Here is a 17,169-nt window from a genome sequence, read left to right as displayed (position 1 = left end):
CTATTGCACAACCAAACACACAGATATCAGACAGCTGGCTTCTTTATTTCAATTATAAAAACACTTGATTTGTCACTGGTTTTATTTCACCAAAGATGTAGGCCTAAGCATGATATAATGTCAGCATTATGCAATTAAGATTTTAATACAAATATCTTAATGTTTTCTGTCATAATGTGCTAATATTGTATCAAAGTTATCTTATTTGTTATGACAGAAAATAGAAACAAATCCGATAAAGATGTGGAAAATGTCATTTCTCTAAACCATTCTGTTAAGTTGTCCTCCCTCGGGAAACAGCCATATGCTAGGAAACTGTTTCTTTTTGCAGCCACTTAAGTAGAAGTCCTTATCTGCCAAGGAGATTGGAGAGGTAGTGTACACAGTGTTCATCGGCGCTGACAGTGGCTTACTCTAAAATGAGATTTGTTTATTTCTTTTGACCTAAATTGTTCATTGGGTGTATGTTACACTGCACTGACACCGGGCCAGTTGCCATAGAGCGGGAGATAGTTTGCAGGTTAATAACAGCAAGGGTTATTTTTGGTTTCCATGACATGAAGCCATACTCAGACGGTGAATCAACAAAGGGTATCATGTTTTACAGCATCTTCAGTATTCTGGATAAGAAGGAGAGTTGGTAACCCAATGTAGGCCTAATTACTTTCTCCAGATTCTCCTCTTAAATATAATGGTAGGATTGCTACAGAGAACAGAGAAGAAAAGCAGGAATTTGAGATGCATTCAGTCACACCTTGGTGAGCATTCCCATCCAGCTCATCCAGTGTGCATTATGCATGGTCTCTATTAAGCACAGCTGGGAAATGCACAGATTCAGCACAAATCCATCCAGTATGAAAGTCCCTCGGGATATACTGTAAAAATTGGACAGCTTCTCTAAAAATGTCCTTATAGCGATTTGTTTACAGAAAGTTGACTGCAAAACATACTTTTTAAAAATGTGCCATAATCTCTCCTGCAGGGTAAAATGATACAGTTTTTAATGTTTTGTTTTGTTTTTGTCTCAAAGATGTGCATTCCCACCTCAAAGTCCACGACACTCCCCTGGGGTGCGAGGTGTCAGAAGCACACCACCCATTTCCATGTTAGGCTTATTTTCCATAACCTTCATCAGGATTCTTAAATATAAATTTCAACAACAATGTTTTAATGAAATCCAGGCTTTTGGAACAGAAACAAATTGACCTGACGTTATCTTGTGTTGGCTGGGTGTAGAAAATGCAGCCCAGATGTGAGGGACACTCGGTCCTTTCCTCTTCACTTTTAATAATCACTATCAGCAAATTGACCAATGAAAAACATTCTCGCACATGGCAAAGGAATGTATCAGTTACTGTAAATTAAGGAATTGGCCAGAAGCAATGCAAGTGAATATGATTGTGTGTGTGTGTGTGTGTGTGTGTGTGCGACAGAAAGAGAGAGAGTTAGAGAGAGACTAGGAGTGAGACTTTGATTTTAAACTGCTGTACACGGACCCACATGAACAAGGCAGGTGTTGTATCATATGACTGTTTTGCTGTGAGTATATTTTTTCCAACCATTAATAGTTTTTTATTGCTTTTTTCCTGGGTTTTTTTCAGTGTCCCAGACATGAAAACAATGAGTCAATAGAACAATATTGCTCAGGTAAGTTTATACCATCAGGCAGGCAGACTGAGTGTGGTATTACAACGAGCTGGCGTTGCACTGTAAGACAGCCATGGGGTTCACTCCAGTTCAGTTGGAAATGGGACACTTATGCACATAGCAGACATGACCGACGACAATGACTCCTCTGCCCAAAGTGGATGGAGATGAAGTGGCCTGCCAGGAAGCCCAGGCAGCAGAGTTGGACTGATGGTCAGATGTTTGTTCTAGTCCGCATGGAAAAAAGCACAGTGTTTACACAATCCAGGACAGAGAGTGGGCCGAGCCAACTCACTGAGAGAATTCAAAACACTGTTTCCCAAGAGGGCACCCTGAGGAGAAAAAACTGTTGCCCATAAATGGGTAAAGCCATGACTGTGGGTATTATTGGGCACAATAGAGTGACTGGCTGAGTGCAGCCATTGTGCACAGAACGGATCCTGAGGCTTCAAGCTAGAATTTGCTAAAATCAACCATATTGACCTCATTAACCCTAATCAATTAAAACGGTTGTCATTTCAGGGTTAGAGCTCTTCATGCAGTAACGACCTGGGATCAGTGTCTAAGGGCAGTTTGTTGCGACTGAGCATCAGCTGTCTGGGGCTTATGGTGGGGTGTTGTAAAAGATGTGGCTCTATGATAATGCATCAACACGGCCTAGCGTTCAGACAGAAGTCTCTCGAGAGTGTAAACATTTCTCTCACACTATTTCCCAGCCTAAGTATTGGAGTGGTTGTGAGAAGTGAAAGGATACTTCGCTCTGGTTTTTGTCCTGCCAACAGTTGTCAAATGTCAAATCAGCCCATAGCTGCAATAGCACAACTTGCAATGTAATAATAAAGTGACATAGATTCTCTGGCATAGTTACCATCTTTACTGTATGCAAGGATTATAAGGCCACAACATAAAGCAATGGACCCTGAAAGTCTAGTAGAAACATTAAAGCCTTTTCCCAATGTTAAAAATTGAATTGATTGGATTCCTGACTTTGACCCATTCTCTCAAATCTGGAGATTTCAACAAATTGTAGCAACAAATGACTGTAAAACTAACTTGCAGGCTTTTGCTGTTTTATGATTCTGTTCCCTTTTCTACCACTATTATCCATTTTTCATCTCCACTGTACTGCATCACACAATCCTCTTGCTGAACAAATGGTTTCCTTTGTCGTTAAAGAACAGCTGAGAAATCTCCCCTCCTTCACACAATCAAAGCAATGGGCCAGTGAACCGAGAACCGAGACAGAGGAAAAGGCACATGGTCACGTTTCACCATGGACTAAACAAGACACTTTTAGTGGTGTAATAATGATTCAAATACCCAGTAAAAACAAAATAACGTATAGTAGACAGTCAAAGTAATATCACCAATTTCTGAAACATTTAACACAGGCATCATATGATATCATCATTCATGTCTCATATCTTGATGAAGAACTGAAATTTACACCCCAGTTCTGAAGAAACTAAAGCCTCATTATAAATACTTCCTGTCACGCAGATGCCTCATTTAGTTTGTGTCACTGTGTTTCATCATTTACAAGCAAAGGATACATTTTATTTCAAAAGCCTTGTTACTATATGAAGAGATGGTGAAGTAGTTAAAAGCCCAACCTTGGATCCACATACAGTTTGCCCCTGGTTGGCCTGGACTCTCCACTCTGCCATAGTCTTTTCCAGACTTTGCCTTGCCAGTTCTGTCCCCTTCTTGGGGATTAGTACTGTCTGAATAAAGTCAATAAGATTTGAAAAATTTCAATTAGAATCTCTGGTGTGGCATAACGTTTGAATCAAGCAGCCCTCGGGATAAATACAGAAACTGATCTTACATTCCTGACAAATTAAACCACAGGACTTGCAACAAAATGAAATATATCCTTACAAATCCCTGCAACAAACTCTTGGCTCCAGCCCAGCAGCCAATATTTTGCCTCAAATTTCGACCTGTCGCATCTGTCACTCACATGTTTGTGGACCTATTGACAGGAAGCGTGGGAAGTGCCTGCCAAAGCAACTGTCACACACATGCATATTTATGGCAGTGATATACAAGGAGAGAAAATGTGTGTTTATCATTACAACATGGAGTGAGAATGCATTACAAATGGTCTTCATTAGGTGATTTGATTAGGTTGAGGAAAATTTGGAAAGTAATAAAAGGATTACAATATGACATATAAATTCTTTTATTTTAAGGCTTTCTTGGTTCATGCTTTTTATAACTGATTTAGAACTGCAGCTGTTAACTCTTTGTTGATATTATGAAGTGGAAATATTTTACCGTTTCCTCACGCTATCCTTATCTCTCATCCACTATTTCATTGAAACCAGTTTACTGAGAAATACACCCATGCCCAATCCTGCTCTCATGCTGTTTGCTTTTGGGTTGTTTTTTTTCGCCTGCCTCCCTCTCACACACTCTCAGACGCCACTCTCATCTGAAGAGCTCCATCAGTTCTCCCTCCCTCCTCTTCTCCCTCCCACCTTGCCTCCTCCTCTCTCTGTCACAGCTTCTCACAAACTGAGGTGGGTCTTTGGTGTCCCTCCGCACCCTCTTTCTCTCTCTCTTTACTCTTTCCCCCTTTCCCCTTTACTCTTCACTCTCAGGACGCGATGAGGTTAACAGCATTGTGCCTATGTGGGACCCTGCTGGCCTTCTCCTGCCTGTCCTGGACCACAGCAGACTCCGGTGAAAGAGCCCTCCTCTGGACTAAGGGATCTGGGCCCTGTACTGTGACTCTGAGACCTGCAGGACCATGCGGACGGGGGAACGATGGAGACACGTGCCCTTACCGAGTCAATCTACCACCACTGACCATCCATTTGCCAAAACAGCTCAGAGAGCTGGAGAAGATTGTGAAGGACGTACAGAAGCTGAAGGACAATGTGGATCAACTGAGGAAGATGTGTGCAGATTGTACAGTAAGCCAAAATGAGAGAGAGAGTGGAAGACTGGGAGAGAGAGAGTATGAAAAGCTGAAAGAGGGTAAGCAAAAACATGAGACTGAAAGGGACTGGATGAAAGAGAGAGATCCTGAGAGACAAAAAGAGAATGACAGAGATTTAACAAAAGAGTTTGGGACAGATAGAGTTAAAGAGGAAAAGAGGACTATGGAGGAAGAGGGGGACACTGACTTAGAGAAGAAAAGGATTTTGGAGGAGACAGAGAGAAAGAAATGGGAAACAGAAAGAGAGAGAGAGAGAGTTGTCATAAAAGAAAATGAGAAAGGAAAAACTCTAAAAGAAGAGGAAAGGAAAGATGAAAAAACTCAAAGAGAGACAGAGGGAACGAAAGGAAAGGATAAAGTACGGCCGGCAAAGGTACAAGCTGGTGGGGAGAAGGAGATAATAGTGGGTAATGTGAGAGAAAAGGTTGTTGACAAAAAGGACAGGAGAAAAGAGACTGTGATTAAGAAAGAAGATAGTAAGGGGGGCGTCAAAGGAGACAGAGAGCATCAGTTGGAGAATGGAAAGGAGAGCGAGGTGACAAGTGATGTCAAAAATAAGGAGAAGAAGGAGATGGAAGGAAATGGCCATCATCTGTGGCAAGATAACAATGAGAAAAAGAGGGAGATGGAGGAGACCCAAAGCGAAGAAGACTGGGGCAGTGAGATAATAAAGATATCCGAGGACCATGGGCATACAAATAAAGAGAAAGAGCAACACAGAGAGGAGATGGAAAAGGAAATGGAAAAGGAAAGCAATATGGAGAGAAATAATGAAAAGCCAAAACAGACTGAAAGCATCGGGTGGACAGAAAAAGAGAAGACTATAAAAAAGGGGGAGGAGGAGCAGGAGGAGGAGAGGGAGACAGGAAAGGAGATCAAAACAGAGAGAGAAAAACCAGTCCAGAGTGTACAGCGAGACAGTGATGGAGAATTGGCATCCAGCAAAGCAAGTGAGAGGACAGACGTTGTTTCACCCAGCTTGGCTCCAAGGCCTGACTCTGCAGACTTTGATGAAACTATAACCTTTACATCGCCACTTCCATCCATGTCCAGCTCACATTTTATCACAGACAGCGACAGTGGAACTTCTGGGACAAGCTCAGCTCGGCTCTCAAGCTTTCCCTTCATATCGAGCACAAGGCCTAACCCTGGTTTAAACACAGACACCGATCTCACTCCAGACAGTCAAAGGACCACTACTGTCAGTCAAGGGACCACGACAACTGCATCAAGACTACTAACACAAAGTCCAGCCCTTAGTGACAGGACTGCTAGCAGTACCGCACACCAAAGTCCTAGCCCAACAACCAAGAGATGGTCTACAACCAGCAAAATGACAGTGAAATCTGGAATAACGACCCAGAGACCCAGTCAACAAACAGCAAACCCTGACCCAGAGTCTGCCTTTAGGACCACAAGTGGGCCAACAACGACCACTGCTGCAACCAGCCCATTGGCTGGTCCTGGACAAAAGATAAGTCGTCCCAACACTGCGATCAGCTCCACAACCACCAGCCTGAGACCTGGGGCAAGCTCCCGAGGCAGAGTTGGCTCAACTTCAGCTACTACAAACACCACTAATCCTAGTCAGAAGTTACACACCACGACAATCTCAAGTGGAACAAACCACAGCCTTTGGACAACTACAAAGAATATCAGCTCAAAAACTAAACCAATCATAAAACCCCTACCAGGCCGAGGACCAAAGCCTGGTCAAAAGCATAAACCTGGAATTAAGCCTTTACCAGATCAAGAGCCAAAATCGGACTATGACCTTAAACCTGATCAAGCTCCTTTACCTGACCAAAGAGCAACACCTGGTCAAAAGCCTAAGCCTTCTCACCAAAAACCTGCTGCTGACCTAAAACCTAAACCTGGCAAAAAACTAAAACCAGGCCAAATTCCAAAGCCTGACCAAAGACCTCGACCTGATCATCTGCCAACCGATCAAAATCCCAAATACGACCAAAAACATAATTATGACCAAGACCATACAACCGATCAAAAGCATATATCTACCGCAAAGCCAAAATCTCATCAAAAGTCTATGCCTCCTCCCCAGAAACCTACAACTCATCAAAAGCCTTTAACTACCAACAAAACTAAATCCGACCAAGATCCTGTAACTGACCTAGAGCCAGAATCTGATAACAACCCAATATTTAATCAAAAGTCAAGACCTGAACAAAAGCCTGTACATCCTCTCGACACCCGTAAGCCTGACCAAAAGCTAAAACCTGAGAAAAAGCCAAAAAATGACCAAAAAACAAAATCTGACCGAAGGTCCAAATCGAACCATGATTCCACACCTGTCCAAGAGCCTGAACCTGAAAAAAGTCCAACATCTAACCTCAGGCCAAAACCTGACCAAAAGCCTGTAACTGAATTAATTGAAAATTTGGATCAAGATCCTTTACCCGACAAACAGCCTAAATCTGTCAAAGACTCAACACCTGGCCAAAAGCCAAAACCTGATCATGCTCCTATGTCCCCTTATCAAAAGCCTAAACCCAGCCACAAAATGCCCAAAATTAACCAAAGGCCCCATCCTGACCGAAAGTCTGTGACTGAATCAAAACCAAAACATGACCAAATACCTGAAACTGATCCAAACCCTGGCCAAATGCCTAAACTTGACCAAAAACATAAACATCCGCAGTTTCCGGCTGGCCAAAAAACTAAACCAGATGTCAAGTCTGAACCTGACCAAGGTCCTGCACCTGACCAAGGTCCTGCACCTGACCAAGGTCCTGCACCTAACCAAGAGCCTAAAACTGACCAAGAGCTTAAAACTGACCAAAAGCTTAAAACCACTAGGCCTGACCAAATGCCTCAGTTAAACCCTAAATCTATACCTGATCAAAACCCTGAACCAGAATCAGACAAAAAACCCAAACCGAAGCCCCCACCTAGACACTGGCCACCAAGAAGACCTAGACCCCAACCGGGTGCAACACCACCTCTAAAGCCAAGACCTGCAGTCAAACCAAAGCCAAGCCCAAACACCAAAACATATTTTGATTCTCCTCCAGTCAGCGGGACGACCTCGGACAGCATCCAAAATTCTCAAACTGATGCACCTACTTCTAGCTCTGTCAAAAAGATTAGTGACATGAATCTTTCCCAAGGGGACACAGAGTTCAGGACAAACGCGATGAAAACTATCACCCTGGGTCCAAAGACCTCTACTAGCCCCTTCCTGGAGGTTGGCCTCCTCCCTCGCCTTCACACTCTCCCCAGGGGCGTTACAACACGCCCCAACAGCAGGATCGTGTCTGATCCAAGGCCACAAACAACCAGTCAACCAGCTTCAATCCCAAGGACCACAAGACCAAACAAAAACACCGGTGATACCCTTCACCCAAGTATTATCCCTCGCACCAGTCCAGGATCCACAACACCAAATCTAGCAGCTAGTCCTGTCGCTAATAGTGGCTCGAGCTTACAGACAAAGATAATATTGAGTCTACAGGCGACAGCACTCAGCCAAGCTACTAAGCCGGATAAAATGACAATCATCAGCTATGGCCCCATCCGTGACACCACTCCCCAAACAACCCCTGCCACCTCCAGCCCCGAACCCCCTTCTCCCAGTCCCTTTCCTGATTCCACCACTCCCAGCGCACGAGAGCTGCGTGTGAAGATCAACCAGGTGGCCGCTTTCCTGAATAACAGCCTGGGAAATGGAAAGCCACAGGACAGGCATCTGAAGAGCCATCCAAAAAACCCTGAGGGGAGCCAGGGAGACAGACAACTCTCGACACTGATATCATCTAAAGGCAAGACATATGGTTTGCATAATGTCACAGTGCTTGACCAAGTTTTGTCTTTGTATGCACACACTACCATGAATTTACGCATAGAGTGTGCAGGTATCTCAGTAACATTCTCACTATGTATTAGTTATTAGTGTCACTGCTTTATTATGCTTGTATTAGTTTGTTTACCAGATGAAATAATAACTGAAGAAAAAGTATTACATCATTTTATACGATAATCGAATGGCTGCATTGTTTCAACAAGTCAACACTAAGAAATGTTCAAAAATTCACTAGGCAAAACAGGCAAATACAAATTAATGAAATTTACAACCAACCTTGTAAAAAGTGAATTTCTTTTGATGACATTACATTTTCCAAACGTAGTATTTATACAAAGAACTCTGCATATCATGCACAGAGAAAACTGTAAAAGAATCTTTACAGTTTTATTGTAGTTTTATTGTATATCAGAACTCTAAGTGCTTATAATTGTATTACTTGATCAAAGTAATTGGTATGACATCAGTGCCAAACAAAGCGTTAAGAGATGAGATGCGTGATTTTAAGTGAGAAGACTGAGCCTAGTATAATATAATATGAGCCTCCATGGAGGACTGAGATCATCATCTTTGCAACATACATTGTGGCTTATTCTTTGCCATATGAGGAATTTGCATATGTGCGCAAAATGCATGTGTCAGAGTTTGAGTGGTGAGTAGGGATAAAACCACAAGTGTGCAGTCTTAGTCAGACTAAACAGCTTTGAAACATCCTTCAGTGCAGCGTGGCTTAAAGCGAATGAATAATTAGACATCAAATCAATCTTATGGATTCTTCATCCAAACACACCAAGTCGCATGAGTTCAAACACTGGAAACCCTTTAGACAAACAACTAACGGCTCCTTATTATGCAGCATAACTGTAGGCCTGATCTGATAAAGGTCAAGAGGATTTGCATTTTATACCGGCCCATGCAGTCACTTCAGTCTTTGTGGACTAAACTTTTTTGTGAACTTGTGTGTAATTTATCAGATATGCCCAAAAGAATCATTGGTGATAGACTGAAAACTAGGACAAAAAGATACTAAGTATGCCAGTTACAAATGTAATAACCTGTATTTATATTGTATCTGCTAAATTACATTTGGTGTTAAATATCAATACACATTGTGCATGCACACCTTAAATGATGAAGAGGGTGATTTTGGGAGGCTTTGACCAAAAAAAGAAACCCATTTATCATGTATATAATTTCTGCTAGTCATTAATAAAGCATTTTCTTCCTGTCTACAGTTGCCACGGCAAAGAGAGACTGCTCTGACCACAGGATCAGGGGGGAGAAAAACAGCGGCGTTTATATGGTGACCCCTGACCTCCGAAACAGAACCTTCCCAGTGTTGTGTGACATGGAGCTGCAGGGTGGGGGGTGGACCGTCCTGCAGCGCAGACAGGACGGCAGGGTGAGCTTCAACCGGACCTGGGCGGGAGTACCGGTCGGGCTTCGGGGAACTGGACGGAGGGGAGTTCTGGTTGGGTAACGAGCAGATCCACCTCCTGACCCGGGCCAGGGACATGGTTCTGCGGGTGGAGCTGGAGGACTTTGAGGGGGAGACGGGATACGCAGAGTACGGGCAGTTTAAGGTGGCAAGCGAGCGACTGCGCTACCGCTTGACAGTAGGTGGTTACTCAGGCTCTGCAGGGGACGCCCTGCGCTTCAGCACAAGGTATGATCACAACAACAGGGCCTTCACCACCCCAGACCGGGACCACGACCGCTACCCATCAGGCAACTGTGGGGCCTACTACAGCTCAGGCTGGTGGTTTGATGCCTGCATGGCAGCAAACCTCAATGGGAAGTACTATGTGGGGACGTACAAAGGGGTCCGGGACGGGATCTTCTGGGGGACGTGGCACAACATATCGACAGAGTATTATCCCACCAGTGACAGGCAGTCTTTTAAAACTGTCAGAATGATGATCAGACCAAAGGGCTTTGCACCATGAGCTAGATTGGCTTTGACTATCTGGGCATGCTTGAAGAGAAAATGGAACAGCATTTCCAAGCATAAAGGGTAATCATAACTTCTAACTTCAACCATAAGCTCTCAAACTGTCCTTTACTTTCCCAACGCCAGATGTGTTATTGTACACTATTGACACAATGCTGCCGCCTCGTGGTGATACAGGCTATTCTGCAATACTGTTCTGTTTACGCTGAAAGATGAAGCATATTACACTGAGGAAGGGTGTACATAATACTTACAAAGGTTATTCTTGATTTCAGAGTATCTCTTCATAACCCATTCATGTATCATAATTAAATGTTTTGATGTTGGAAGTAGACTTTGTTCTACGACGAGAAAGAGAAATCCTCTTGTGAAGAGTTATTTTTCTATCAGTTAATAAACGCAAATCTCATGGGTAGCCAATGAGAAATAGAGAGACTGCTATATTTTATTACAGTACTGGAATGTCAATTGATGGTTGATTTAAGCTGTTTGCTATGTTTTATACTTTAGTTTGCTATTTTGAGATGAATAAAACTAATGTACATAAAGTTCTGCATTCGTTTATTTGAAAAAACAAACAAAAAAAACAATATAAATGAAATAACCAACAAATCATATGACATGTATACCAATATTATGAAACCAAGCAAGCAACCACAGATTCTTGGACATAAGACATTATCGGTTTGCATTATTTATGAGGCACGCTCTCAGTTATTTTAACACCACAGGAGAATGGGTCGAACTAAAAAAGAGTGAATGTTTTGGACAAATATTTCAAGGCCTTCACTTTTTGAAATATATTACAAGTGATTATGTTAAAACGAGTTTCGACGACGAAAACATTACCCACTTAAGACTCAAATTCCCAGTATCCTTTGTGGAGACATCGACCTTCGACCTGTTTGTGGTCACGCGCAGGACGGCGTGTGATTGGACAAAATGAGAAGAGGGCGGTCACTACATAGATGGTTACCTAAAGGAGGTTACAGAAGAGACATCCGGCTGCGTCAAGCTAGACGGAGTTACAAAGAATACCACCGGAACTTGACGAGTCGGCCTTCAAAAGCAGACAATCTCTTTTTTTTGGGGGGGTCTTCGTCAGCCCATGTCGCCTTACCAAAAACTTAAGCTTCCTTGGTCTTAACTATCAAAATAAATTATAATAAAATAAAACAAATTCTGCCCTCAGGCCCAAATATGACCAAGCTCCTGCACCTGACCAAAAGCCCAAATCTCACCAGAGCCCATGGATTCTGTGTCTATAATCAAAATCTTGAAAACGACATCCTAAGATGTCTGCCATACATTTTGACTCTTAGTGAATTTTTGGGCAGTCTATTATAGATGGTAAGTACACCTACAGCAGTCGTCTCCAACCATGTGTCATCCAGAGCCATGTGTATGCAGGTTTTCATTCCAATCAAACCCTACAACAGCTGATTTCAATCATTAGCACACATTCAACCAGAAAGGGGGAACTAATATGTGAAATCATCTGCTATAGTGTTGGCTGGAACAAAAACCTGCATATATGGCTCTGAATGGAGACTGGTCTATACAGGGTATTTCGGTGGTGGCTTTTTCTAGCGGACTTGAGACAGGTGCACGACTGTGCCACTGCTGTGAGTTCAAATCAACTGGATAGACATCCTCCTGTTGTCTGGTATGGGCTAATTTTGTGTATTAGAATCTTAGTAAATTTTAGCAGCAGAATTTTGGATTCAAAAAATTCAGATTTGTATGGGTATGAATAGGCTATTTTGGAAAAAAATACATTACAAATTCATTTACTACATATTATTCCTTGAATAAAGTCTATATTTATACTTTGATCATTTTATTAGGCCTACTCAAACGCTGCAACGCAGCCGCGTTAAGGGTTTTATTTTGAAAATTGTGACCGGAAAACATAATGTTTATTCTTAGTGGCTTGACACTGGTGTGACATCCCATGTTGACCAAATGAGTCTTGTTTACTTCAGTAGTTAGTTTCCAGTCCACCTACATCACACTAACTAACGTCAGCAGTGTGAAATGTGGATGATTCGGCTCGTGCGGCTTGTTTACCGGCGGTAACCGAGATGTTTCGGTACTCGACAAGTCAGCGGGTTTGTGTTGGACTCTTGCGCTGTCAATCTCTGATAGCAAGTCCACACACACTCCCACTCTCCTACCGGTGTGTGCCCACGTTGCGCTCCTTCTCCTCCTCTCCCTGCACCAGGTCAGCGCCTCCGACATGCAGAGAGGTGAACAAGCCTCTGAAGCAGTGGACTCTGGTGGTGAGTCCGTTCAGCACAGTGCGGGTCCAGCTGGGCTGCAACATCTCCATCCGGCCGCTGGACCCGCACGCCTTCCCCGAGGCGAACCGAGCCTTTATCACAGTCCACGGGACCAGCGCTGACCAGGGGGTCAAGCTGGATAACTTCCACGTGCACTATGATGACCAAAGCAAAGAGCTGGTTATCTTGGCCGAGAAGGTCAACAGCAACGTGTCTGTTGAGCTGGCAGCACCTATCAAAAGTAGTGAGTATCCTTTATGGTGTAAAATGATAAGGTCACCAGGGTGCCCCCTCTGATGCCCCGTCTGCGTGGATGACAATCCCTCCCTAATGGTTTCAAAACAACTACAAACAGACAGTGGACGCCCATGACCTCTACAACAACGACGTCTTAAATCAGTAATGATACTAATTGTATGTCTTCCACTGGTCTTCTTTAATAGTTTGTGTCTGTGTGTCTTTGTGTGTCAGATCTCTACATTACTACTCAAGGAGAAGGCAGCGTGAAAGTCAAGAAAATGGAGTGTGATGTCTGCAAGGTGCAGACTGAGAAGGGCCACTGTGTGCTCCACTCTGTCAAGGTGGGCTAGCCTACATCATAACACATCAAAACCAATGCTTATTGCAGCAGATGCATCTTGAAAAGTATTTTCTGTTTTGTCGTACAACAGCAGAAGTGAGTTCTCTCAAATGTCAAATAAAAAGCCACTGTCTGTATTCTGAGCCTAATGTGAAATAAGACTGAAATCTAATACTTGGGGTCAGGCTGACATTTTCTTGCTCCCTGTCCTCCACTCACTGCTGTTTCTCACCTCACAGGGTCATCAGGTGGAGGTGCAGTCCCATGGAGGACATGTTACAGGTGTGGGCACTATCCACGGCAATGTGGACATCACCACATGTGGACACAGTGTGAGTCTACAGCTTCATATTATCTGGTCCTTGCTGGTTGTTACACTCAGCAGTCATTAGGGGGCAGTCCCAGGCCATAACAACACTTTGGTCACCCTGCATGCAGCTGATGACAGTAGACTACAGAATATTTCAGTGCTGTTCGGTGGTCAGTGTGTGTGTGTATGTTTACAGGCAGTGGATGTGAAGAAGCTCCAGGGCACCACAATGAACGTGTCAACAGAGCATGGCCCTCTGAAAGTCAAAGCCATCTATGCTGAATCCACTTCTGTCTCCTCCTCCTCTGGGAGAGTAGAGCTGGGGCATGTACATGGTGAGAAAAAAAACAAAAAACAATAGCGACCCCTCATGTAATATAAGTGTCTGCATGGTTAGTGCTACTGCTAAGCAAAAATGTAAAAGTATAAACATTCTGCAAACTCTGTGTGGGATGAAATGCTAGTTTGACATCACCATTCTGGTTGTCATCCTAACAGCAGTGAACAAATACAACCTGTTGGATTTTTACGAATAAAAATACTTTTCATATATACCTCATACATACATACATATATATATATGTTTGTGTATATATGTATATATATATATGTGTGTATGTGTGTATATATATATAGATATATATAGATAGATATGTGTGTGTATGTGTATATACAGTGTGTGTATATATATATACACATACACACACATATATATATACATACACAGTAGATATATATATATCCCAGGAAAGACATCAATAACTCAAATTCTTAAAATCACAATGAGATAAAAAATGGCTTTTTGTTGGCTAATTTTCCTTGTAATTACAATTTACAATATGTATCTTAAAATCTTGATCCTTCCCTAAACAAAAAAGTAAAGTAAAGATTTCAAATGCATTTAGTTTATTTGTTTGTTTTGGGTTAGTCGTAAAAAGCGTTAGCTGTAAAATGACTAAGTCTTGGAGACAGGAATTTGGATCAAGGACAGTAACAGCATTGTAGTGTGAAGTCTGGAAGATGTGTCATCCATATAGAATTTTAATTTCTTCCTGACGTAGATAAACCCCTCTTCCTAGAATATATGGAAACAATTATCTTGTTAACTTCAATGATGAAGGTTTACCGTAAGCACGGCCTGTGAAGAGCCGCTTTCCCTGTCAACAAGTCCATCGTCTCTACCTTTTAGATGTTATGTACTCTGTCGACTAGGAGCTGAAAATACATTGACAAGTAGTTACATCAGTTAATGCTGACTTTGTATTTTCATTGATTATAAGGTAACGCCACTGTGAAGAACATTTCTGGAGATATAATTGTAGGTAAGCAAGCTGATTCTCTCATTTTGCAGTGCACAATGAACTAAGTACAGTGTCTATTTTAATCGATGGTAAAAAGAAAAATACCAACACTTTGGGCTTGCTTTGCCTTTGTAGACGGCTCAAGTGGCTCTATGAAGGTTTCCTCTCACAGTGGAGACATCGATGTCTATGTGGGGGACAGTGGCAGCGCTGAACTCCACAGTCAAGAAGGTAAACAGATTGGAAATATCAAATAGCATGAGAGGGCTAATCACCTTATTACCCACAATTTGTCCATTCCTAAATTTGCCTTCCTATGCACATATCTTTTAAATTGTCTACCTTGTCTCCCTCCACTACCTTTACCTGCTATTCTTCTCATCTCTCTATCCCTCATTCTTTTGTAACATGTTTCTCTTGCTCAGGAGCAGTGTGTGTGCGCGTCCCCTCCTCCATCAGAGCAGGGGTGGAGCTCTGTGGAGCCTCAGTGGATATCAGCCCAGAGGTTTCCCTGCATGGAGCGGAGTGCAGCACGACCGAGGGCCAAACCACAGTTACTGGTGAGTCATCATCAGTCTTCATTACAACACTGCACTCCAAGGCAGTGTTACTGTAAATCTATTACTAAACTCTCCCAACACCTAAACCAGTATAATACAGCCAAACACCAGTCTGTTCTCCTTTCACTACTCAGCCTCCCTGTTTCTCTTGTTGTGCCTCTGTCCCAGGCTACATGAACGGTGAGCCTCAGGCGGAGCAGTGGGTGAAGGCTCAGGCAGACAGAGGCTCCGTCAGGCTGAAGACACAAAGCTGGTTCGAGTCCCTGAAGCTCGGAAGCTGAGCTATGAGCAATGGCCTTTTTGGAGGGTTGTAATGTCAGTGCACTGGAGGTTTATTCTAAAAAAAAAAAAAGGCACATCAGCAGCAGACAGAGCCAGATAACCACTGCAGCTCCAGAGGACTGATTCACCTTTCCCTGACTAAAGTCTTTCAAACTCAGGTAGTTCATGCAGTGAGGAAATTCTGGGTCGCCAGTGCACACAGTAAATCTGTGAAGCATACTGTATAACCATGCACCAGTGTTGGTTTATGCTGAACTGGCATAGGGTTTTGAATGACTGATTGATTAAATGATATCCATTTCACAAAATGTAAATTAGAAAACCATATTTTAAGAATAGTATGTTTATTATTACTGTACTTGTAATGCTCAATATTGTCAGAGTAGCTAAACGAGTCTATGATTCGCATGTCTTCTGTATGGCTTGTGTGCCTGCAGTATAAAACTGTAATTGTAAGTCTAAAACTGTTATGAATGTATAATCTGTGACATCATCGAGAAACAAAACCTGGAGCTGCCCAGTGTATTGGAAACAAATTTTTATCATCATTAAAAGGCAAATTAGGTCAGTCAGTCACTAGTCACGGTGTACAGCACTTGAGAACATAATGTTCTTCAAATCATGCCTGTTCTCCACTTGATTGTTATTGAGCAGTATCTGATTCATAAAAGGAAGTTAAAGATTAAGAAAACGTAATGAATGTTATGAATCTTGACACCATAGATGCTTTTTCCCACAATCCTCTCTGTGTATTCGGAAAGAACTAGAAGTTATCGTCACAAATGTGCTGTTGAGCTGTGCAGGATCTGTACTTGTTTTGGACCAATCAATGTTTTCACCAAATGAGCTTCATTTCAGTTTAGTGCTGACGTCTCTGAAGCAGAGTGTGAGCCTGCGTCACCCTGGGTGTCAACAGAGTTCAGATCCCATTTGTTGTCAGTAGAGCAGCTCCAGCCTTTGTCTCTTGATGAAAATACAGATTAGTCTGTGGCTCGGCTCTCTTGTGCCTCGTTTTGGGAGAGGCTTGTTTATTTTCACACATCCAGTCTCAGCTTCCCAACATCGCAGGAAACACATGAATATTCTGTGGCTGTGGATGTTTGATTGTTGATATGTAAAACCTTGAAACCTCACAAGGTTTGGCTAGATCAGACCCACTGATCTAGTGGCTTGGCTTTGTCCAATCATAAGAGTCCATTTTACAAAACCAATTTGCGATTGTGCATTTCTGAACAAATCCAAGCACTCCTAGAACTTAGTGACTGACACTGTTTATTGAACATGTGGACTGAATGTGAAGATGTGATACAGAAAAGCATTTTTTTGTAGATTATCTCATAAATTCTGGGTAAATGCAAAAATGGTTTGTTGGAGATGGTATAAATGGAAAGCTCATAATACATCTTGATGTAAAGCATAAAAGATCCCAAAATTGACGTCTGCTGTGATTGTCAAAAATTATGTGACCAGTATATAAAGTTGTGTTTTT

At 42.5% G+C, this 17,169-nt stretch overlaps 1 protein-coding gene and 1 pseudogene across 1 annotated transcript; both read left to right on the top strand.

The window, feature by feature from the left end:
* Positions 1–8,102: 8,102 nt before the first annotated feature.
* On the top strand, positions 8,103–10,714 carry LOC139659431 (fibroleukin-like; annotated as a pseudogene).
* A 1,621-nt stretch (positions 10,715–12,335) lies between these two features.
* On the top strand, positions 12,336–17,144 carry fam185a (family with sequence similarity 185 member A). The gene is made up of 8 exons (XM_071537733.1): positions 12,336–12,891; positions 13,119–13,228; positions 13,467–13,559; positions 13,734–13,872; positions 14,818–14,859; positions 14,974–15,069; positions 15,264–15,398; positions 15,567–17,144. Exons 1-8 carry the CDS (start codon positions 12,450–12,452, stop codon positions 15,677–15,679), a joined length of 1,170 nt encoding a protein of 389 aa, XP_071393834.1. The 5' UTR covers positions 12,336–12,449; the 3' UTR covers positions 15,680–17,144.
* The last annotated feature ends 25 nt before the right edge of the window (positions 17,145–17,169 follow it).

This window comes from Centroberyx affinis, unplaced genomic scaffold (genome assembly GCF_046629955.1).
Source record: "Centroberyx affinis isolate AG114_WGS23_722 - 3 ecotype Tasmania unplaced genomic scaffold, CSIRO-AGI_Caff_v1 ptg003110l_1, whole genome shotgun sequence".
NCBI lineage: Eukaryota > Metazoa > Chordata > Actinopteri > Beryciformes > Berycidae > Centroberyx > Centroberyx affinis.
This window is presented reverse-complemented; position numbering and strand designations above follow the sequence as displayed.

Bases quoted from the DNA above. Each gene is read 5' to 3' on its own strand.
- fam185a (XM_071537733.1), top strand. From the start codon at position 12,450: ATGTTTCGGTACTCGACAAGTCAGCGGGTTTGTGTTGGACTCTTGCGC. The intron at 13,229-13,466 runs GTGGGCTAGCCT...CTCACCTCACAG, and splicing joins GTGTGCTCCACTCTGTCAAG to GGTCATCAGGTGGAGGTGCA. The intron at 13,560-13,733 runs GTGAGTCTACAG...GTATGTTTACAG, and splicing joins TCACCACATGTGGACACAGT to GCAGTGGATGTGAAGAAGCT.